This window comes from Pelodiscus sinensis, chromosome 6 (assembly GCF_049634645.1).
Source record: "Pelodiscus sinensis isolate JC-2024 chromosome 6, ASM4963464v1, whole genome shotgun sequence".
Taxonomy (NCBI): Eukaryota; Metazoa; Chordata; order Testudines; family Trionychidae; genus Pelodiscus; species Pelodiscus sinensis.
Genome location: NC_134716.1, coordinates 83968185 through 83992688, shown reverse-complemented (window position 1 = coordinate 83992688; position 24504 = coordinate 83968185). Strand labels below are relative to the sequence as shown.

Here is a 24504-nt window from a genome sequence, read left to right as displayed (position 1 = left end):
AGCGCAGTCACATTTAAATGAATGGGGTCCGACTTACGAACAGATTGAGTTACGACCAAGTGTTTGGTACATAGCTCGTTCGTAAGTTGGGGACTATCTGTATACAGAAGCTTCAGCAGACGAGTCCTTGACTCTTTGTACACCTATTGTGATTTATTATTGTATTAATATCAATTTCTGTAACTTTAAAACATCTGACTTCTGCCAGAAACATACATAACTAACTTCCAGCTTTTCAGGATCTATTTTTTCAGTGCAAATCTCAGGTGCTGAACGTGCAGATTCACTTCCTACAAAGGAACTTCACATAATTTAGTGAAATCTTGCTTCAGTGATTACAGTTCTCTAATTTCATGATCACAGTATCCGACATACAGGGGTTCAGCTGCTATTCCACGTCTGTAAAAAAATAAAATATATAAATGTGTATGGTATAAGGCAAGTAAGGAATTAGTGCAAATGATAAGGTATGAAAGTACTAGCTTTGTTTATGGAGCAAATTAAGCCTGAGCAGGCAAAGTAAAATGACTTTGAGGGGATGAAAAGATGGCCCTAACCAGAGCTTTAAATGGCACAGTTGGCTTATGAAGTATGCTACTGTGTGTGGTCTAATCTGAGACACTGGCATATTATAAATCTTAAGTACAAGGTGCTCCAACTGTATGGAGGAGCATCAGCACAGCCTTCTTGCCATTTGAAAACAAGCAGCATACAGGAGAAGCATAAAAACAGACTACATTTTGCCTTTATATTCAGCTTTAATTACTTTTTGGGGGGGTCTGTTTATAGTGCAGTATAGCATTGAAGTATCAAGTTCACTCCATTCTCACTAAATTTGTCTTTGGTCTTTTATTTTATTCTATTTTTGGGGTAGCAGTGTAGGAAATACTAAGGCTTTAAAACCACACTTGATGGTGTAGTAGATCTTTAACTGCCCAACAATGTTTTATATAGAAGCTGTGGTGATGAATGTTGTGCAAATAAGATGTGCAGTATGGGTTGAAGAAAGTTTGAGGGGGGGGGGGGGGAGAGTGGTAATATTCATCATTGTTGCTAAAATGATCAACAGTGCAATATTTAATGTTTCCATCTAAACAAAACGTCAAAGCTACAGTGAAAGGAAGAGGTAGTTAATATTGCACACCTCTTACAGCAGGTTTAATGGAGTCTGCAATGAGGGATTCTAGATAAGGCATGGTTCTAGGGAGCTGGGGTTTAGCTACCAACCCTACAGACCTGCACTTGCAGCTAGGCTTCTGTTTTCCTGCATAGGGAGTTACAGCTGTCACTGAACAATAGCCATTGCCTTTTATCACCACTGTACCAGCAGTCACTGAGGTTGTATGTATCTTTCCACTGAAGATTCAGACACTGATGTAACCACCCCAAACTACAGGAATAGCTAAGACCTTAAATCCTTGGTTAAAAGTTTTTACAATGGTAACTTTACTACTGAGAAATGCCATGTCCCTCCTCCCTCCAGGATTTCACTATTCCAAGATAGCCCTTTGTAATAGAGTTGAAAGTTATTTAGATCATTTACATAAGGAAGTAGTTTTGAGTAACTTCTGCATGATTCTACCTGTAGAAGGCACTGTCTGGTCTATAAAAGTCTGACAGCAACATTCAGCACAGGCTTAAAATGAGGGAAGTTCTGGCCACCTCAGTTCCTTTCTGAGACTAGTTATAAGTTTAGGACCTATGCTCTGGGCCTGGAAAGATTCAGTTTCTCCCACCCAGCATTGCAGTGGTGCATTAGCAAAGCTGTCTCCGTAACAACAGAAGGGAAGCTTCAGTCCATACATCCTTACTGGAGCAGGGGAAATAGGCTCGCAGTCATTGTCTTTTGGGAGTTTTTCTTTGGCCTGCCTAGCAAAGAAAAATGGTCAATCTATGGCCACACGATGCTGACTGTAGGGAGATATTCCATTGTGGCTATGAAGTTTAATTCTTCCTCATCCCATGACTTTAGACTCTCCCAAGACCTGGCTCAGAGCAAAGTTGGGAGTCCTTATTAACAGGAGGCACCTTAGATCAGTAGCATAGGCAGAATGGCTTACAGAGTTACTCAGTTTACTAAAAGCTAAGCATTTTAAAATTGGTTTGGGGTAAGCTAGTGTAAGTTACTGTTTGGTTTCCAGTTCCAGTTGCTAACTGTTTGCTTTTGTTGTCCCCATCCTCTCAGACTACTTTGGGGCACTTTACCTTTTAAAAAACTGGAATCCTCTCAGCAGTCAGACCAGCTTGTGGTGGCGACAGGTCACTTCTGAACTTGACATTTATAAAACTGCTGCAGAGCATCGGCTAAAATACTAGCTGTGATAGCCGCAAATCATAAGCAGCAGATAATAGCTACAGCCGCTCCCAGAGTTGCGAACGGTCGAGTTACAACCGTCCGCACTTACACTCAAAAGCTCCCATGGAGCGGTCGTAAAGGCGGTCCCCGAATTACGAACGTGACCCGCGCTTACGAACAGCGCAGTCGCGTGTAACTCAATGGGGTCAGAGTTACGAACGGATCGAGTTATGGCCAAGTGTTTCATCTGTAACTCGTTCGTAACTTGGGGATAGGCTGTATTTATCCATTCCTGGATATGTAAGTAAGAGTCTGAATAGAAAGACTCCCTACAGTCAGCACCATAGAAAGGTTTAAAAATACCTGGAAAGAACATGCATTTTATTTCAGTTCCTAGATGTGTGGATAAGGCAGCTGCTGATCCTCTTTCAGCAGGTCTATTGTGGATGTAATACAAACTAGAGCATTTTTTTCCCGGAAGAAAAGTTTCTGCACATTGTTAATAAGAACTCTCCAAGCAGGAACATTTCTCCTTAGACCCGTGGCCTCCATGTATGTGACCTTGGCTGAACATGAAGGAGTGTTTGAACAGCCTATAGGCAGCTTTTTTTAGAAAGCTCCTGAAACTCAGACCATTTGACAAGTGTGACTATGCAGCGGTACTACAAACTAGAGTGAGCTACATTTATTGGAAAAGTAACTGTTCTATCCAAATTTTAGAATTGAAGACAGCAAGATAAATGCATTATAAACAGTGAACTGTTTCCAAGTGAGCAACGTAGAATCACAATTTCAAACCACTATTCAGTATTTCTAATAAATCATGGAACGGAGAGTGACCCTGTTATCTTACCTGACCATGCGACAACGATGCTTCACTAGTCTGTTATAAGCATCCCCTATGTTAGTCACATTTTCACTGCTCCAGAGCCTCTCCCCGACAGCACTTGCTCGAGGCCTGTACAAAGACATTAAATCCAGAACAGAACAAATTTAATAATGGGGCTTAAGCCCACAGGAAACATTTTTACTGCTGACCTGTGTTAGCAACCAAACAGCTGTACAAAATGCTGCAGTGCCTTCAACATATGCCTAATGCTTGCAGCTCTTCACTGACACTGATTAATCAAACCTCATGTTTGAGCTGTTATTCTGATCTCCTCAGGTATGCAATTCTACCTCAGATGCACAATTGGCTAAAGGTAGGTTGGATTTTTTTGGCCTTCTCAAGTATCACGGAATTGGCCAAAATTGAAGATGGGAATACCTGATAGCATGAGATTGCTCTGAAGTGGTACAGAGAATCTTCTTTAATGCCTGGCTAGTGAGTCCTGCCCACACACTCCTGGTCAAACTAACTGACCCATCTGAATCAAGAAGGGATTTTTCTCCCAGGTCAGACTGACAGGGACTTGAGGACTTTCACCACCTCTGCAGCCTAGATCATCTGTACATCTCAGCTAATCCATCCCCAGGGATTAATGCGGGGTGGGCAATAGTTTTTAATGGGGGGGCCACTCCCAAGACTTTGGCAAGTGGTCAAGGGTTGCATTTCTGTGGAGGGATGAGGGGTCTGGGAAGGAGGTTGGGTGCAGAAGGGAGCTTGGGTGCAGGAGGGGATTGTCATCTGGGGCAGGAGCTTGAGGGTTAGGGTCCAGGTGAGGATACGGGCGCACAAGAGGATTCTGGTCTGGGGAGGTGTTCTAGGAAGGGGTACACGGTGTAGGAGAGAGTTGTGACCTGAGAAGGGGGTGCAGAGGGTTTGGGTGGTGATCTGAGGCAGGGGAATGGGGTGCAGGGTCAGGGAAGGGGGGTATGGATACAGGAGGGGGTTCAGGGCCTGGGAGGGAGTTGTGATCTGTGGGAAAGGGGTACAGAGTTTGGATGGTGACCTGAGACAAGTAGTTGAAGGGGAAAGAAAGTGTGGGGTGCCAGAGGCAGGTTCTTTCTGGGAGGTGCTTACCTATGTGGCTCCCAGCCAACAGTGCTGCAGGAACCTGAGCTGCAATTACAGGCTGCTCCATGTGGTTCTGCTCTTAGCAGGGTGCGGGGAGACTTCACACACTGCTCCTCTAGCAAAATTTTTCAGCTCTTATTGGCCAGAATCTGGCCAATGGGAGCCGAGAGATTTTGCTGGGAGGCAGGGCAGCGCACAAAGCCTGCCTCCTTCAGCATCCAGAGCAAAGAGCAGCCAACCTTTAAATGAAAATGATCAAATAGTCCCATACCATAATCTTGGTGTCAGGTTAGTTGCATCCACAAATTCTCCCCAAAGGCAGGCTTCTCCACCTATCACCAGCTTTTTTTGCTTTTCAGATCCTGTGTTCAAAGCACAAAAACAGCATGGAAATTAACTATTACTCCAACTGCAGGTAACAGGCAACTGCTATAAACTTCACCTCTGATAGGTTTGTTTTTTTTTTTGGAAAAATCTACATTCAGCTATCATGCATGTCCCAGCCTTTAGAAATATATCAGTCTGAGGTGGGCTTGCAAGCTTAGCATTAACTAAATGAAGTCTTGTGTCTTAAGTGATTCAATATGGCTTCAGAACATGTAGAGCATTCAAGTACCAGTAGGCATTTGATGGCAAATAGGAAGTTAGGTGTATGGATCTGAAGATTGCATCAACTATGAAAAGCAGTTGCTGTTAAAATGTATTAGTTGGGGATGTCTTAAGCAGGTATTGCAAATAGCTGCACCTTTTTACAGTGTATTAGTCTCCCAGAAAAAGAGCCACCTGGACACCCCTTCTTCCCCAGGCATCAGGACCCAAATTCCAGACTGAGCCACACTGTCAGAATGCTGTCTGTTACAGCAGTTTTTAGCGTGGCAGCGTCAGCCCCTGTTGCCTAAGGCTACTGGCCCAGGCTGGCAGGTTTGCTCCAGCAGGCTCCAAAATGCTATGTAGACATACCCTGTATAGCCAAGGGAAAAATGTTCATGTATACAGAAAAGCCACAGAAAAGTTGAAATAAATAATTTAAAAGCAGCTTAACACACCACTGAAGTTTAGTGGCTGTACGTTGTAGTATTTCTTCCAATCCTGTCCATAACTAATATAGTCTAGGTACCAGGGGGCTGCCAGGATTGTGGTGAACCCAGCTCTCGTTACATTGCTTAGTTCTGTAGTATACAAATTTCCAATCCACACTTCAACTATTGTGTCAGATTTTATCTAGAAAAAATAAGAAAACACACTAACATAAGTAAATGGCTATATATGATTTTGCAATCTGTTGTCACTGAATGCCTGAGTCTAGTTTCAAACAAAGGAGTGGTTTGTTTTAGTAGGACCAACATTTCAAAGATGTCAGATTTCCATTCCTTGTTTTCCTCTAAAGAAATGAGAGCATTCTTTAAAGTTAAGTTTTTAGTGTATCAATGTGATTGTTTTAAAAGGAGATTGTAACAAGATGAAGTCAAACATATATTTGAAAGTAAATGCCTTAATGTTGCTCTGAATTAAATAAATGAATGAAATAAGGGACTTGAGATATTAGTGCTATTCCAATGCAGTTAGAGTGCAAAGTTATTGATCACAGAGCAATAACAAGTGAATACAAGTGAATAATCATACACTTATTATACAAGTGAATAATCGCTGCACATTCCCACACCTATCTAGAAGTTCTAATGTCCTTATGACTATCAGTTTCAAATCAAGTGCTGTAGAAAGAAGCTTGGTAAAATTCCTGTTCTAGCAATCTTACTGTGGGCAGCACTAGGGGCAAACAATCTTAACTGGCTTCAAGACTGAGCTTTATAAGTTTATGGAGGAGTCTGATGGCACTGCCTATAATGGCACGTAGCTGATCTGCTGCTAGCAGCTGCAGATCTCTCCAGTGGCTGGTGATGGGGCACTAGACGGGGAGTGCGCTGGGTTACTACAGAGAATTCTTTTCCTGATGTCTGTCTGAAGGGCCTCGCCCACGTGCATTAATGGTGGATTCTTTAACTTGAAGTATTTACATCATAATTTGAGGACTTCATTGGCACAACCAGAGGTTAGAGGTCTGTGACAGATGTGGGAGGTTCTGTGGTCTGCAATGAGCAAGAGGATCAGACTAGATGATCATGATGGTCTCTTTTAGGGATGTAATAGAATAGTTGACTAGACTACTTGCATTTCCTCCCCTTCCTCCTGCTGCCACTATCAGAGGCAGCAAGCAGGGGAGGGGGAAGGATTTGGGGGGTATCAGATCATCATCTCCCGTTGCCCCCTTGCACCGTGGAGGCAGAGGTATAGCAGGGAACCTGGTGCAAGTGGGGACTGAAGCAGTCCCCTCTTGCGCTGAGTTCCCCACTGTGCTTCCCCCCCCCCCCATCAACTAATCAAGTAGTTATGCAATAAGCTGATTAATCAAAATTTAACATCTGTAGTCCCTTTTGACCTTAAAATCTGAGTCAAGCTAGGCTCCAATTCTGTAAAGTTTCAGCATCAATACAGTTCCATTGGTATCAGAGACTAAATTAAAGGCATTTTGCAGTATTGTGTTTAAGTGATTTGTCTATTTTGTCAGATCTTACCTTCACACCTTTATCAAACACCTCCTGCCAGACTATGTATCCTTTGTTAACAGAGGAAACAATACCCAAGATTCTAGAATTTTAAAACATAGGATTATAGTTAAAAATGGTAGTTCTTAGATCACCTAATTTTAATGCAAAAATACTACACTTGTGTGATATTTATGCAGCAATAGGCTCTCAGCCCAATGTATAGTGTTGCGTAAGGCCTACAACAAAGCCTGATCTTTGTATTTCTTGTCCTTCACCCATCTGCCTTACACAAAAGACACAAGCTTTAAGAATCTTCTGAAAGGGAAGGATTAACACAAACCAGTGACTCTAGCCAGAGATTCACAACTACAAAGGGGTGTGGTTTTTAGTTAGAAAAAAAATGCAGGGTATAAGTTAGCTCAAAAATGTTAAGGGATACAAAGGTTAAATCTGGTTACTTCTATCAAAATATTAAATTACCACAGTCAACTCAAACCGAAGACATTTAAATGACAAGACACACATGGATATATATTTAGAGCATGCTTATCACTAGCACCCAAGCATCTGAATGTTAAATCTGCACTGCACCAAAAAGTTGTAAGTCTCATGCTCTGTATCTGAAGAGGAAAAATGTGTGGTCTTGTAATTCAACCCCTCTCCATGCCATCATGCACACTTACTAATAAACTAGGTGTTTTTTAGGGCTGACAGAATTTGAGGAGGGGGACAGGTCTGGGAAGAAAAAATTAGGGATGTTAAAATTAGATCAATCAGCTAATTGAATAGTTGATGGAATGTCCATCGACTACTTGATTAGTCAATAAGGTCAATTCCGCTTTGAAATTTAGCAAGAGCCTGCCCAGCTGTTGCTACCTTTCAAAGGCAGAAGTGCCCCAGCATTCTGCCTTTGAAATGTTCAAGTGTCTTCTGCTGGCTCCATGCTCCAGGTGGGACTTCTGCTTTGAAACGTACAAGAGTCCCAGGAGAGACTCTTGTACACGTCAAAGGTGGAAGGCCACTACTGCACCTCTGGAGCTGGAACTGGGGGGAACTGGCTTTAAGCTGGCTCCTCCCAGTACCCCTTCCTCTCCCCCCGCCCTCACCCCAAGCACACATTACTGCCTCTGATACATGTAGCAAGGGGGGGGGGGGCAGAAGCGGCTAGTCAAGGGACTAGTTGACTATCCCACAAGCTTTTGCTTATTGGATAGTTGACTAGTTCCTTACATCCTTAGGAAAAAAGTTTTATTAAATATGCTGGTGAAAGTGAAAAACACAACTTACTTCTCAATATAGTAAGATTCCAGTTTAGCATAGTCAGTGCCAAATCCTTGCTGTTTCATAAACTCTGTCACATCAGGGTTAGATTTCCTTAAGAGGGGAAATATTAGAAGTGTTACCCTGATCCCTTACTAAGATTCCCAAACCCAGTTAGACAGCTAGCTATGTGTTGCTGCTACTGCTATCCCTTTGTAGGAGCATGACATGAGCTTAAATGTTACAAACTAGAGTATAAGGCTAGGCAGAGAAAAGCAATTTCCTTTCACAGAAATTTTTGGTAATTCAAAATTTGAACTTTTAAGTTTTGTTCCAAATCAGAAAAAGGAATGTGTTCCCAGCACTGGAGCACTTCAGTTGGCAGGCCATTCTGAAGCCTGGGGGTCCCCTTCTATGGCAGCCTACCTAGCAGAATATCTTGAAGAACAGGGTAGGGCAGCAGGCAGAAATTTAAATCCTTTCTAGATCAGGCCTAACGTGACCGTGTTGATATTTTAAAATACAGCTGTATTGTATGTATGAAATGTTAAATTACTACAGGTCGGACCTCCCAAAACCAGGACTCTTTGCTCTGGCAACATCTGTTGTCTGGCAGGACCACAGATGTTCCTGGACCAGGGAATCCCGGCTGGGAGCCCCAGTGGCAAGAGAGCTGGCAGCTCAGAGCCCAAAGAGGCTGGGGCTGGGACCAGGGCAGGAGTCCTGGTAATGCAGCTGGGACTGCAGCAGCCCTAGTAATGGGAGTGAGGATGTGGCAGCCCCGGTAACAGAGCTGGAGCCACGAACTCGGAAGCCCTAGTAGTGAGGCCAAGGACTCAGCAACCACAGCAGCTGCTGGGACTGGCATTGGGGAGGGGAGGTGTGACCAGTTGTTTGGGACCAGTCAGGTCCTGAGGGTGCCAGACCAAAGAGAAACCAACCTATAGTACCGTGATGGATAACTAACATTTTCCCAATTCTAGGAAAAATTTAGTAAAGCTGGTTGAAAAAAATTTCAGTGGAACGTGTCAGAATTTGTCAACTTGTCAAAACAGAAACATTTCAGAGACTGATTTCAACATAGGTTCACTGGAACCATTCCTGCAAGGCATCTTTCAGAACCCAATTACTGTATCAATAGTTACTCTTCCTAATTGCAAATGGGCTTTCTGAAATATTCAGTGCTCACTACCTTTAAAGTAACTTAACTGGTGCAAACTAACAGCATGCAGCTATCTGTACTATTGTCCTTTTACCCCAGTTGGGCAGATGCAAGAAAGGCAAGGGTTTTTTTTTGTTTTTTTTAATTAAGAGGCTGCTTTTCAGTATTCAATGTCTTAATTCCTCTAATCCAAAAATTAGAAGTGGTATATGAAATAACATTTCTCTGCAAGACTGTAGCTTCCTTTTGCCATATGAATTTTAAAGGGATCTTTCTATTTTAATATTACTTTGTTATTTTGAGTAAGACATTCAAAAATGGCCCGCTCTAATTCTTTCACTGCCTGGAATTTGCAAACACTTCTCCCTATAATGCATGTTGTAATAGCAGCTATGACTGGGAGAAACCTAAAGTCATGTGACCCTGTTACATCAAACAGGGAAAAGCTGAATTACTTTCTGTATGTATCAATGAACGAAATGCCATAATTGCTGACTTTAGACAGATTTTAGATGCCCCATCCCTTTATGCTTTGAACTGTCACATCATACCAACAAGAGAAGTCCACTTCATCTCCTCCCAAGTGGACGTAGGTATCAGGAAATACTTGGCTAATTTCTTGGAAGAGATCCGTCATAAAATGATAAGTTGTATTCAAAATGGGGTTAACAGGACCATAAGAACCACTCCGGTGTTCTCCATTGTAACATGGTGTGAGAAGGTCTTTCTGACCTAATAAAAGAAGCAATTAAGAGGATCTGTAGCAGCAGCAGCAGCAAGTAGTTCTGTGGCACCTTAAAGACTAACAGATTTATCTGGGCATAAGCTTTCAGGGGTAAAAACCACTTTGTCAATTGCACGGAGTCCGCAGGATTCCTCATTGTTTTTGCAGATAGAGACTAACAATCTTACCCCTCTGAAACTTGATACCTACAGCAATCACTTCAAATACTAGTGCTTCCCACCAAAGCTTTGCTCCTGGGTACTTGTGAGGAGGCATGTGCAGGTTCTAACAAGAAAATGTCAGGCTGTTGGAAAGAATGGATGGTGGAAAAGAAATGAAGGACAGTCGGGGAGCCAAAGCCCACTATTGGGAAACTGGAGTTCGGTCCTAATCCCAGCTTTGCTACCAGCTTTCAGTGAGACTTAGATCAAGTCACTGAGTCTGCATGTCTCATTTCCTCATCTGAAAATGGAGCCTGATTCCTTACATTGAAGAAGGGAGAACAGACTTCATTCAATCCACTCTGCAAAGTAACATGCAATCCTCCAATGCTAGGCTCTACCTGGGCACGAAACCATTGGCTCTCAATTTCATCTAGTACAACATGTTGCAGGACAGCTCCTTAACATAGGGTACTCTGTGCACTTCACACCTGACTTCTGCTTTCTATACTGGCTTCCCATTGAATTTCTAATAGAGTTCAGGGGCTCAGTCCTTATCTTCAAAGTGCTCCATGGCCTGGGCCCAAGATACCTAAAAGACAGTTTAAAGATGCAGAACAAAGATTGGGGTTGACAACTTTGCTCTTCTGGCACAATGAAACACTCCATAAGAAACTTCACCGCTATCCATACCAGTTGGAAGGCACCTTTTCTTGGATTTTGCCTTCTTGAATATAAACACATAGCGACGGATCTATTTAACAAACAAAACCCCACACAACCACCTTATCAAATAAGACATTTCACCTCACACACTTCCCTCTCTGGTGAGGTTGAGCAAATAAACATGTGAAAGATGCATAGTCTATTGCTTAATCTTACCTTTGCCCCAAGATTGTGTATGTCCCGGGGTATCAAACTCTGGGATAACCCTAATGCCTCTTAACCGAGCATACTCAATCACCAGACGGACATCAGTTGGAGTGTAGACGTGATTATAAAAATAAGATCCCTGTGAAATGTTCACATTTAAAAAGAATGTTTATATAATATACAAGGAACATGCAAAAAACTTTTACTGAAATTTTGTAATCCCTTTCCTGACAAAGTCACAAATAATGTGCAATTACATTCAGGGATAAGTATGGTCTAGTAGCTCTGGCAGCCCAGCGAAAACTGCATTTTTATTCTGCAAGAATGAATGGTCTACACTTAGAGATTTACTCTGATCTAGATCTTGCTTAATAAATGAAATCAGTCACTGGCTTCCAGTTACAAAAAAAGTCTGATTCACCAACTGCCTTGTTCAAAGAGTCATGGGCTTAAAGTACAAAATAATTGTTTCACTAGACATCTCTCCAAACCCATCTGGTCATACCTGCACTACTGGTTCTGAAATATTAATGGAAAATGCTGATTTGAGTTGGGAGGTGGAGTCAGTTTAAAGTTACTATGTCTCTGGTTGTCTGTTTCTTTCTGCTGCCTGATCTGGAACCACTATGTCTATTTTATAGTGGGGCTCGTCTACATTGGCCCCTTTTCCAGAAGGGGCATGGTAATTTTTGAAATCGCAATAGGGAAATCCGCGGGGGATTTAAATATCCCCCGCGGCATTTAAATAAAAATGTCCGCCGCTTTTTTCCAGCTTTTAGAAAAGCCGGAAAAGAGCGTCTACACTGGCCCCGATCCTCCGGAAAAAGCGCCCTTTTCCGGAGGATCTTATTCCTACTTATTCCCACCCCCTGCATCCCCTCCATCTCCCCAGTAGCCCTGTTCCCAGGCAGCCCCTGCTGCTGGCTGTAGATCCCATTCTCATCCCCCTGCAGCCCTGTTCTGTGGCATCGCCTGCCATGGGTCAGTAGCCCTCATTCCCGGATGCACTTCTGCTGAAACCCTATCAAGCCATGAGTGGTGGGGCTCAAGATGAGAGCAGCAGGGCTTAATCCTGCATTCCTGGAGCTCCCCTTGGGGGAGAAGCCTCCACAGGCCATGGGCAGAATCAGGGCCAGATTAACCTTCTGTAGGCCCTGAGCCAAAAACTTTTGTGGGCCCTCAGGAGGTAATGGAGGAGGGCATTGGGATGCCAGTCACAAGAGCAAAGGGGCATAGATGGCAGGGGCAGCCCTGCTCTGCCCAGGGGACTATTTACAAACTCGCAGTTCTCAGGCATATATACAGTGGCCTGACCAGACCTATGCTGCCAGTATGCCCCTTTCTCCTGAAGGCAGGGTTGTGCCATGCTCCGCAGCTCCTTGACTTAACATCCCCCCTATAGCTAGAGCCTGCTGGAGCCCTGCCAGACACACAGCACCCTGTGTATCACCCCTGCCCACAGCCCCACCGCAGATACCTAGAACCTCGATTGCCTAGACCCCCCCCCAAACACACATTTATTTCCCGTCACCTCCCAGCCCAGTACACACACAACGAGGCCCTCCTAGAGACCCACTCCCCTACACCCAGCCTCCTGAACAGCAAGATGAGGACAAGGCAGGCACTTCTAAAGAGCAGTAACCACTTAATTGCAAGTATATTTTTTTACCTATTAGTCATAATAATGCAGTATTGTCTTTAATGGGTGCTCAGTCAACTTAATGTTATTTTGAATGTTTGTACTGCATTTGAATTTGCTTACATCCCAGCAATTTTATCAGGTGTCCCGTACTTGGCATAGGGAAATATGGTCATACTAAAGTTTCCAGAAGTTAAACAATCTATTCCAAACTTGGTGAACATCAAAAAGTAAACCACCTAAATGAAAGACATCTCGACTTTTCTGTAGTTGTTTCAATTGCTATATTTAAGATTAAAATACTTTAACATTTTAAATCTAACCAGTGTTAAGTGACATGAGAAGTTTTCAGAACATGTCAGTATTAGAGTGAATGGGTTTACTGTACTTTCCTATATATAGGAATTAATGTTCCTGTCAGCTATTTTCTACGTTGTTTGAACAAAGAAAACTCCAAACCATAGCATAAGTGTCACAGTAGCCTCCAAAATAACAATTGAAGCTGCTCCCCCATCTGAAATGGCAATCCTGTGACAGACGCCTAAATATTTTCTTGTAGTGGATTTTATGCCAAAAAAAAAAAAAAAAAAAAACATTCCATTCCTGCATTTGACTCACCTTGCCACTCAACTCAGGGAAAGTGGTGCTCTGGTAAGGGAATGAATGGTCATCTACTATGTGCCAGTGGAGAACATTAAACTTGTTAAAAGCCATGGCATCCTGTAATGAACAACGCAAGATCAACATTTTAGTTAAGCACTTCACTGTTTGAAGGGTGCTACTACTGGTCCTGCTGTAGTTTCAGCTGCAATATTCTGCACTGTCTTATGGAGCATTGCAAAGTATCCTTGTCTCCTCCCCTGCTACATACATTCTTAAATCCTAAATAGGGGTGGCCCATCCATATAGTCAAACTAGGCGGTTGCCTAGGGCACCAAGATAAATAGGGCGCAATGGGGTGTGAAAGGGTGGCATAATATCGTTGAGGGGTTTGGAGGTGGGGGCGCCAATTGCATGGTTCGCCTAGGGTGCCAGTTGCTGGCAGCTAGTCTAGGGCCGCTCCTGATCCTAAATGCATTTTGTATATGCTTCTAGGTGTATTTCTTGTTTTTTCCTATGTAGTCATCCATTGCAGAGAGTCACTCTGATTCTAGTTGACTGACTCATAGGAAAGTAACTTCCAAAATAAGAAACTGAAGAGTATGAATTTCACACCTAATCCTGCTAATTTTTCATGTAATGCTAGTCAGCTAGCACTGTCACCACCACTCTCCGCTCCCTCCACCGTCCCCCTATACCATGGGTTTGGATGCAAGCAGTGTGCCAAGGAATTCTATAGTTTACACATTTCTATTTTGTGTGCAGCTGCATTTTAATTAACTGTTTCCTCATCAGGGTTGGTTTTCCCCCCTTATGTTCACAGTTATGTAGGCAGCAATACTGGTGTTCTGGAAACTGGATACAATTGAGATTTCCCACATTATTACAAGCCCACACAGAGAGTTGTATTACTTAGAAACTGATATATGGGATTTAGGATTAAAAAAAAATTACCATCTCTTTTTCAGGTTCTCTCTTAAGCCAAGACCTACACCATTTGTAGTCCCTCAAAATTGTGGTATCCATGATAGAGCAAATATTTTAACTGAATTGGTAATTGCCTGTAATTCACTGTTGGAAGGCAAGTATGGACTTCAAACATGTTTAGATAGGAAGTTGAGTAGGGATGTCAAATTTCGATTAACTATACAAGAGTCCCCACTGGGGCTCTTGTACATTCAAAGTGGGGAGTCCACCGCTGACCCTGGGCTCCACGCAGGCCCTTCTGCTTTGAAATGTACAAATGTCCCCAGTGGGGGCTCTTGCATATTCAAAGTTGGCTGCCACTGCACCTGTGCCCCCTCCCACGGAGCTGGAGCTCGGGGGAACTGGCTTTTAAGCCTGCTCCCTCCAGCACCCTCTCCTCCTCCTGGGCTGCTGCCTTTCTGTGATAGAGGCAGCAAGGGCGAGGGAGGGAGAGGAGAAGCAACTAGTCGACTAATGTGTCCACTATCCGATAAACTTTTGCTTATCGGATAGTCAATTAGTCGCTTACATCCCTAGTTATGAGGGAAGTGTTAAAGAGCAAGAAGGTTAGTCGATAGCAGAGCCATTGAAACGGAATACATTTAGGAAAAAATGAGGAAAACAAGGAATATGTGGATGAGCTTTAAAAATAATGCAAGTCTTAAGAATCAACTTACATTTGTTTAATTTTCTTAGTGTTAAGATGTCAGCCCTTTTAGAGAAGAGCAACAAATGTCATTTTGATTAGAAATGCTGTGACTGTGCAGTGAGTCTATAAATTACTCACTGGGCAAACACTTGGTTTTCTGGGCTCCAACTGAACTCTAAAAACAAGCATTTTAGAGGTCAAACACACACTGAGTCAACATACTACCTGACCTATATCTACATGCACTAGGGTTGTCCCCTGTTCTCAAATTTACTCCATCTGTGCTCCAGAACTAAGCACACAATTCAGCATTAAAACAGCAGGAAAAAAAAGAGGTAGTAGACATGTAAGGAAGTTATATATTCTCACATTCAAAGGCTTCTCTACACAATCACAGGTACGTATTTCCTCTTCCATTAAACCACAGTGCAGGAGTGTGGAGGGAAAGAAAGGGACCATAAAGCCCAAAGCTGCATGTGCTATAATATAGTTATTGGAAAAATTATGTTCCTTTCCACTAAAACAGTGATCTGTTTGAAGTGAATCTGAAATCTTTGAGATAAATCTAACATTATTGCTATTCCTTTAAATGCATTACCCTCAAGGGTGGGCTCAACTTCAAATTAGGTAAGAATGCAAAAAGCCTTATAATCAAGTCTGTTTACATGGCTCCACCATTTGGATAGAGGATGCATGAAGTGTAGCATGCATTAAAATGTTATAGTATAACTCCACTGGTGGACACTGCAAGTGCAAATAAAAATATGCAAATGAGCCACCTAGTTTATGCCCACAGCATCCATCCAGTGGCGTTATAGTTTAAGTCCTGCAAATCCACAAGTACCTGCAGATATCTACATCCATGGATGTGGATGTCTACAGCTCATTTTTGCAGATATGGATGCAGTTACAAAATTTGTATCTGAACCCTAGAAATTTGTAGATATCCACTTTATATCCATGGATATCAGCAGATCATTTTTGCAGGCAGAAATTTTCTATCCATGCAAAGCTCTAGTTACAGTGCAGCACACTAATGCATGCTGCAATTTACACACATCTAAGTCTGAACTACGCAGCCTCTATTTAATGGGCTGGAGAGAGAGAGACCCACACAACCCTATCCTGAAAGACTAGGTTGTCAAGAACATCTACATCATTTCTTAGTTGTAAAGCTCACAGTTAGAACACATAGTTTGATGAAAGAGAAACCTTTTAGGAGTTCAAAAACCATGAACTGTAATGATGTGCCTCTATGGCTCTCTGAATACTATGAAGATGTACTGGCAAATCAGATTAAGAGCTACGAAAGAATCCAGAATATTACTAGATGAAGATGAACTTTAATAATAACTCTTGTTGAATAGGTTAAAACAATTACATTGAAGTGGGTTACAGTACAATCAAAAGGAAAACTACTTGTGACTTCATTGCTGTTTCTAAATAATGGAGACAACTTGGTTCTACCCCTTAATTCTATTTTATTTGTGAACCACTTCAGATACTTTTAAAAATATTTAAGTGTTTCATTTTTCTCCTTCTCCCCAACCCCTGCCTCCACTCCTGGCCAATTTCCTCTCTTGAGGATCATGATGTAGATGCGGAGGTCACTTCCAAATCAACAGGAAGAAGGGCTATCAATCAACTCAAAATAGGGGGGGGTACCTCAGGTTAAGACTTCTGGAGTGTCTAACCACAGCAGGTATCTTCTCTGTATGACGATAAGGAAAACAACCTAGTTAGGAGCAGCAGAGCAAGAAATACACTAAAATCTCAGGAGTGCTTTACAAAGTGGGATACTACAAAGTGTCTCCCCTTTCAGTTTGGTGAAGTGGAATAAGAAAGTGTGATTTGTTTGGAGTCTCACACTAAATCAGTATATTACAGAACCCACATTTTCCTGTTCCACATTCTCTTATTCAGGCCACTAAACCACACTAACCTTCCAATAGCTCTATTCCCGTAGCCCTTAAGTGAAGTCCTAATATAAAAAAATATTAATTCAATAAGGTCTCTCTTGCCCACTCCATTAAACAGTTAAAGGCCATGCATTATCCCATTTACTATTGAGAATTCAACTTGACACTATTACATGAGAATATTTGCTACTCATTTTTTTAAAAAGAGTTTTTTGACAGTGCCTTTACATTTGTATGCATGTAGATACTGAACAAATTACACTCCCCCACCCATTTCAGTTTTCTGGACCTTTAGTGTAGCCACTTATTTAAATAAGTTATAAAATGTATTTGAACAAGGTGATATTAATCCCTCTGCTCTAAATTTAAAGCTTTTCCATCAGTCTATGCATTGCATCAGTTTCTTTTCAGATTAAAATTTACAAAGTAAACCAAGCTATATGTGTACACAGAGGAAATTAGACCAGGGTAGTTTTAGAGGCTTCTAGGCAATTCTAAGTTGCCTAGCAATAGAAATAAGTGTTTGTCAAATGTCTCTTGGTGTCTAGCACTAATTGCTTTCCTAACAAATAGCCACTTAAGCTTATTTTATAAATGTATAGCTTTACAGTGACAGATTTAGTGAAGTTTGTTGAGCTAAGGTGTAGAACAAGATCAGCAGACATTTGAGGAAAACCCACCAGTTACTACAAAACGCCAACTTACCAGGTTTGTAAGAATACTTTTGAGGGGTAGAAAGTGTCTTGATGTATCAAGTAAGATTCCTCTGTGGGCAAATCTTGGGTAGTCAGTGATTTCTGATTCATTGATAAGGAACTATTACAAACAGGATTTGAAGAATTAAAAAAATGTTAATTTATAATTGTCATATAAGTTTACTATTAAGTTCAGCTATAGTGCAGTATACAGAAATATAGCTCAAATAAAAAACACCTATGAAGCTTTAAGTTAACCAAACATCAAGAGAGAAGTCTACATTAACTAGCTTCAGAGGACCATTTAGGAAAATAAGACATCATGGAGAGGAGCATTTGTGTTGCCTCTAGTCTAGAAGTTCTGTAGTGCTGTCCCTTAATAATAGCAGCGTGTGATTCTATTGCTACCAAGAATTTGGTTTTATTTAATAGCTATACTCACACTCCCGTAATCATCTTCATAGACCAACTGGCTGAAGGTTTCCAAACCTAGAAAAATCAAAGAGAACGTTCTCCACAAACCTCAATCTAAATACTTATGTCACTAAAACAGTCAAAGATGAGACCATTAGAAGCTTAGATGCCTGAAACATGTTTTTTTAGCTGTCTTTTGAAATATATTCTCCTCTCCACCATACACTGCATCTCTATTCCCTCCAAGTCCCAACTTTAGTTAAATGGGAAAAGGAAACTTTTAATCCTGAAGAGGTTAACTTGTATCCACTATTCTAAGTGTATTAACTTGGAAAAACTTAAAACAACAAATAGACTAGTAGTATCTTAAAGACTAACAAAACATGTAGATGGTATCATGAGCTAAGTTGAATTGCACTAAGACTGTGCCACTGCATGTAATTAATCTTCTAAAGCAGGCATGTCCAAAGTCTGGCCCGTGTTCCGGTTTAATACGGCCCCCCAGGTAATTTGGCAATATCTATCTTTTATGGCCCCCAACGAATCCATATGTATTGAGATGAATACATTGTAAAATCTCAGTTAAAGTCAGTTGGTCTAAATCAGTTATAAATATATTTGGACACAACATGTATATTTGGTGTTATGTTCCTGTTCATATTTTTTGAACTTAAAAGTTGACAGACAATCTTTATTACCAATAATATGTAATGTACTTTACAATGTTCCTGACATATATTTCAGCTTCCTGGATTTTTTTTTTTCATCTGGCCTTCAGATATGAAAGGCAGAGTGATTTAACACCTGTTTAGATTGGTCATCCATGTGACGAAATGAAAAGTATGCCGTTTGCAATAAACTTTGCATAAAATAGTTAATTTGCATTTAATTTTAATGGTTCAAAGAATGTCAGGCAAAATGGTCGGCCCTCACGCATGTTCACTTCATCAAATCTGGCCCTCTTTGAAAAAAGTTTGGACACCCCTGTTCTAAAGGATTGGAAACCCACAGGCATACAAGAGCTCACTAAGCTTGTGATTTGCAGCCAAGAAGTTCCAAGATACTGACAAGTCCAATTGCTCATATTTGAATAGAAAGAGTTGCAGAATGGGGGAAATTCCAGATTCAGTGTGAAATAGGGATGAAAGCGACTAGTTGACTATCCAATAAGCAAAATCTTATCGGATAGTTGACTAGTCATTTCCTTCCCCCCCTTCCGCTGCCTCTAATAACCAGTTTAAAAGCCAGTTCCCCCCAGCACCATCTTTGCAGGGGAGGCAGGGGGTAGCAGGGACTGGGCACAAGCAAGCTGATTTCCTGCTGGCTCTTAATAAATGTAAAAGGCTGGTGCGCAATGGGGGCAGGACCCTAAGTGAGCTGGAAATCAGTTATCCCAGCTCATGCTGGGTCCCCTCCTGATGCACACCAGCCTTTTAAATGTATTAAAAGCTGACAGGCTCTGTATACATTTAAAAGGCAGAGCTGCAGAGCGGTCAGCTCCCAGGCCAGGAGCTAACCCGGTTGCAGTTTCCCCGCTTATCGACAAGTCAATGTAAAATCCATTGACTAGTCCAATGGTCCCCAACCTTTTGGGGCTGCTGCACGCCCGGGGGCGGGGCCGCCCATGCGCTGTGTGCCCGCGGGCAGGACTGCCCATGCGCCGTGTGACCGGAGGGCACACACAAATGCCCCAGCGGGTGCCATGGTGCCCGCGGGCACCGCATTGGAGACCACTGGACTAGTCGATTAGTTGATTAAACTAAAATTTAACATCCCTAGTGTGAACACTCAACTTCACATCAAGTCTAAGAAGGATTTGGACAACATCCTTCTTCTACAAGATATAGAAGAACAGAACTTTAAACAGAATGATAATGTTGATAGGTGTTTTGACGACATTCACTTACTAGATAATTCAGAGTATACATTAGTAGTTTTACGGTTTTCTCGCCAAGAATTTGATTTAATTGTGCAACCAGGAATACTTCCCTCTATGGTACTGAAACCCTTAGATAGCATATCAACATCAACTTACCTCTTAATGCACCCCAGACCTTTTCTGCCTTCAGTACTGCCATGGGTTCTGTTACACTTAACTGATCTTTGATGGAAATTGACAAAATACAAGTTATTGTCTTAACAAGATGAAATAGAGATTCATTACATTAAATAAGAGACAATAATGACTTTAATATAGCGCTAGAATGGGACTCTACAAATCCTAACATTTATCTACAACAACTTTTAACTCTGACTTCCGTTGTTTTTAACAGTGATGGTGATCTGTTACTTTATATTCACATAGGTCATTTTGCACATGCACCAGTATATTTATTAGCAACGAAAATTCCTTTTGTTACTGAAAAGGGCTAATTACACCCAATGGAAGGAAAGCAAGTAGAGGTGCAATATGGAAAGAAGAAAATTATTTCAGTAAATACTTCCTATATTTCTTGAGATTTAAATACCACAGTATTTATGCTAAGAGGTTACCTCATCTGCGTGTGTACTGATTTCAGGGAGGAAGCAGGTCTGTAAGAGGATGAAATTCATCTCCCCCCCTACCCTATCTTTCAGAATTTGAACATTTAAGTCTTGAAAAATATTGAAATGTCAGTTATTAGGATGTAAGTGTTGTCAATTAACTGATGAGCAAATGCTTATTGGTTAATGCTACAGACTACATGCATTTCTCACCCCCGCAAGTACATTTTTTTGGCAGGCTGGCCAGCAGCCCAGCTCACGCCCAGCTTGTGCCAGGTCTGGGACTGATCCCTGCTACAGCTCTGCATTTCAAGAGAATTAGGAGCCAGGTGGGCAAGTAGCCTGGCTCTGTTCCAGCTCTCATCGAGGCTGGGAACTCTGACTCCTTCCCCTGGACAGAGGCTGCTGCCACCCTACACTGCTGCCTCTGTGTCAGAGTCAGCAGCGCAGGGCTACAGGCAGCCGGTCTGCAAGGGAAGCTGGTACAGAGGCAGCAGCGCTGAGTGGCAGGGGCCTCCTTGGGAGTGGACTACAGAATAGTTGATTGACCTCATGAATTCTTATAGGTTAATGGACATTTCATTAACCGATATTTAACGTCCCTATTAGTTACTACAGGATCTAACACTATCATAAGTGGAATGTCCACACTTAAGCAGCCTTTACAATGAACACCCCACTGGTAAAGGTATAAATAGCAGGGCAGCCCATGAGTTACGGCTTAGGTGCATATAGCACTCTGCTTTCCTGAGTCCTAGGGTGTATACCATACATGGTGCTTTATGGACCAAAGCAATGGGCTTAAACTGCAGCAAGGGAGGTTTAGGTTGGACATTAGGAAAAAGTTCCTAATTGTCAGGGTGGTTAAACACTGGACTAAATTGCCCAGGGAGGTTGTGGAATCCCCATCTCTGGAGATATTTAAGAGTAGGTTAGATAAATGTCTATCAGGGATGGTCTAAACAGTATTCGGTCCTGCCATGGGGGCAGGGGACTGGACTCGATGACCTCTCGAGGTCCCTTCCAGTCCTAGTATTCTAGGATTCTATGATTGTTTCCTGTATCTATGCTGTGGTAGCATCCTATTACTTCCATGCTGTCTGAGTTTCACCCTGCCATCAGGAAACACTGCAGAAGTGCTAAAAGGGTCTGGCAGTGGGGAAAAGTTCTGACAGCTGAAGCTTTCGCAGTGACCACAGATACAGCCTGCCTTTCACTGCGATGCAGTGCTGTATCCTATGCGCTGCCTCAAGCATGGAAAAGCTTAGACAAAGTGTAAGACTTCCACCATTTAACCTGTTTATCTGGAATGTAAACTGAAGAAGTGACTGACCAATTTATCTTCTAAGACAAGATAAAAACTCATCAGGCTATAAAGCAGCAATCAGTGTCAAGCTGCTGCAACCGTGAGGTTCGCAAGATCTTTTTATTCCTTAAGTGAACCTATTGTTACTCAGTATCATTTGTAATCCACCTTTAGATAAGTTGCTGACTGTTACATTCCAATGATATGTGTGCTTGGAAAACAAGTGCCAGTGAGGAAATTGAGTGGAACTTAAACTTACAGCTGTGGAAGGAAAAAGCAGATCTCTAGAAAGCTGGAATGTATGATTGTAATGGACTTTTTCCTTCACTCCCCTGCTATCCATAGTTCATATCCTGTCAGATACTCACAGGCCTCATTAGACGTGATGTTGGGATAATTGTCACACTCAGAATCTTTGGAGCTAATTATGACTTGAAGCTGCAATAACTCTGTTCCAGCATGAAGCGGCCTTTGACCCCGATTTTGCCATTGGGAATAACCAAAGATGTAATCATAATATCTGCACAAAGAAGCAAAACCAAAAAAGGAAGCTTTGAAGTGAGTAGTGGGCTCTCTACCCCACCCTTGGTCCCCACATTCTGTGCAATGGAGCTAGGGAAATTCTGTTCAGGGAATCACTAGGGATGTCAACATGTAGACAACTACATGATTAATCCATAAGCCCAGGCTTCCCCCTCAGTATCAGAAGCAGCAAGGTGGGGGAAAGCAGTAGCACTCAATCTGCTTCCCCCCTTTTGCTGCCTCTGATACAGACACAGCAGTAGGAGGATCAAGGAGGCAGGTGGGAGCTGGCTTTGCACACCTGCCTGCTCCTCCCTACAGAGGTCGGGGAGAGGCAGGCAGGAGCAGGTGCTGGGGGTGGGAGTGGGAGTAGGCCCAGGCTCCCTGCAGACAGAGACTGCTCTGCAGCAGCGCCTATCCGTGGGGGTCTGAGCTCCCTATGGACAGGGGCTGTTGCCGCACAGCAGTCTCTGTCTGTAGGGAGCTCAGGCCACCACCCCTGGGACAAGGGATGCTGCCACCTCACACTGCTGCCTCTCTTTTTAAACTGCCTCCCCTCACAGTCTGACTTTCAGCTCCCCTCTCCTGCTGCTGTCCCTGACAGAGGCAGCAACTTGGGATGAGACGGGCTCCTGGGGCCAGAGCTCACAGGCTGCCAGGCTCACCTGTGGGGATTACTGAATAGTCGTGTACCTGCTAACAACCCTAGGAACCAGGGCCACCCACCAATGAGCAGCTAGTTATAAAACCAATCAGGAGCCCGTCCGCAGAGGCTCAAAGTCCAGCTGCCTCTCCCCTCCGATGCGGTTGCGCCTAGGAGAAAGGGGAAGTCGCCCTCTGCTTTTCAACCCCGCACAGAGAGCGCCCCCCCTCAGCTGAGCGGGGCCGGGCGGGCTACGGAACAAGCCCCCGGCTCCGCCGACCCCGCCCGGATGGCAAGTGCCGGCCGCGCCCCTCACCTGCGGAAGGCGTCCTGCAGGAGGGCGCAGCCGGGCCCCGCCGTGGAGCCCGGGCCGTGCACCAGCTGGAAGCGGCTGGGGGCCAGCTGGAGCTGGCGAGGCAGGATGCTGAGCGAGCGGGGTAGAGGCCAGAGGGAGCCGGAGGGGGACTCGCCCGGCTCCAGCGGCTCCTCCTGCAGCAGGGGCTCGGGCAGCGGGGGGCGCTGGTGCAGGCTGGAGGCGGCCAGCGCGGCGGGGGCGCACAGAAGCGCCAGGAACAGGCAGGCGGGCTCCATGGCTCGGTGCTGCCTTTGCGATGAGCGCGGGCGGGCTCAATCGATCCCCGGGCCCCGCCTCCGACCCGTCACGAGGCAGCGAGGCGGAGCCGGGCTCCCTGCCTATGGGGCTGGCGCGGGCGCGGCTTCCCCGTGATGCTGTTACAAGGGCCGATTCCTCCTTCCCCCAAACTCTCAGGCGCCGCGCGTTGCCTCGACCGGGACGCCCGCCACGTGTCGGGTCAGCGCGCTGGGCTGCTGCCTCTGGTGGGGTTGTGTTAATAATTCTCCTGGGCGTGAGTGCCACACCCCGCCTTGGAAAGCGAAATGCCTGAGTTCCTGGGGTCGGACTCTTCTCTGCCCGCCCCCTTTTCTTGCCCTTTAAAGAGGAAACCCTCCTCTCCAGTACACTTGAGCAAAGCCTGGACCAAGTGAATGGGAGAAGTTGGTGGATCTGGTTACCCTGCTGCAGCAGCAAGTGACTCTCATTTCATCGCAGCTGGAGTAATGAGGATGACTAGTCCAATAGGCACTTCTGCATGCCTCCTTTGAAATGTACTGGAGCCCCTCGTGTGACTCTCGAACATTTCAAAGGAGGAGTGCAGAACTTTGTGTGCTGCATGGGGTCAGCGGGAAGTCCTGGTGGGGGCTCTCGCGCTTTTCAAAGCAGCAGCGCAGCATGGAGACTGGCGTCAACAGGGGACTCGGGACGGCTGCTTTTGTGGAGAAACTTGCCAGTTGTCTATACTGGCCGTTTGAATTTCCGCAAGAACACTGACTTCCTACTGTCTGAAATCAGTGGTTCTTGCGGAAATACTATGCTGCTCCCGTTCGGGCAAAAGTTGTTTTGTGCAAAAGCTTTTGCGCAATAGGGCCAGTGTAGACAGCTCAGATTTGTTTTGTACAAAAAAGCCCCAATCGTGAGAATGGCAATCGGGGCTTTTTTGTGCAAAAGCGCGTCTAGATTGGCATGGACGCTTTTCCACAAAAAGTGCTTTTTGCGGAAAAGCGTCCATGCCAATCTAGACACTTTTATGCAAATGCTTTTAACAGAAAAGTTTTCCATTAAAAGCATTTGCGGAAAATCATGCCAGTCTAGACGTAGCCACCAGGTTCCA

The 24504-nt window shown here is 43.6% G+C and overlaps 1 protein-coding gene across 1 annotated transcript; it reads right to left on the bottom strand.

The window, feature by feature from the left end:
* Positions 1-132: 132 nt before the first annotated feature.
* HEXB (hexosaminidase subunit beta) lies at positions 133-23675 on the bottom strand. The gene is made up of 14 exons (XM_075932266.1): positions 23133-23675; positions 22020-22171; positions 19897-19962; positions 17890-17936; positions 17458-17568; positions 13237-13338; positions 10989-11118; positions 9773-9953; positions 8087-8173; positions 6827-6899; positions 5300-5474; positions 4525-4615; positions 3150-3254; positions 133-399 (listed from the first exon to the last, which is right to left on the bottom strand). The coding sequence occupies exons 1-14, from the start codon at positions 23405-23407 to the stop codon at positions 336-338; spliced, it is 1659 nt and encodes a 552-aa protein (XP_075788381.1). The 5' UTR covers positions 23408-23675; the 3' UTR covers positions 133-335.
* Between the last annotated feature and the right edge of the window lie 829 nt (positions 23676-24504).

What these genes read in the sequence shown, in the direction of transcription:
- HEXB (XM_075932266.1), bottom strand. Translation starts at nt 23,407, where the DNA reads ATGGAGCCCGCCTGCCTGTTCCTGGCGCTTCTGTGCGCCCCCGCCGCG. An exon ending in GGTCTGGGGTGCATTAAGAG is followed by an intron (nt 17,937 to 19,896) that starts GTAAGTTGATGT and finishes TGATTTTTCTAG; the next exon opens with GTTTGGAAACCTTCAGCCAG. An exon ending in GAATCTTACTATATTGAGAA is followed by an intron (nt 6,900 to 8,086) that starts GTAAGTTGTGTT and finishes TTAAAATTCTAG; the next exon opens with AATCTTGGGTATTGTTTCCT.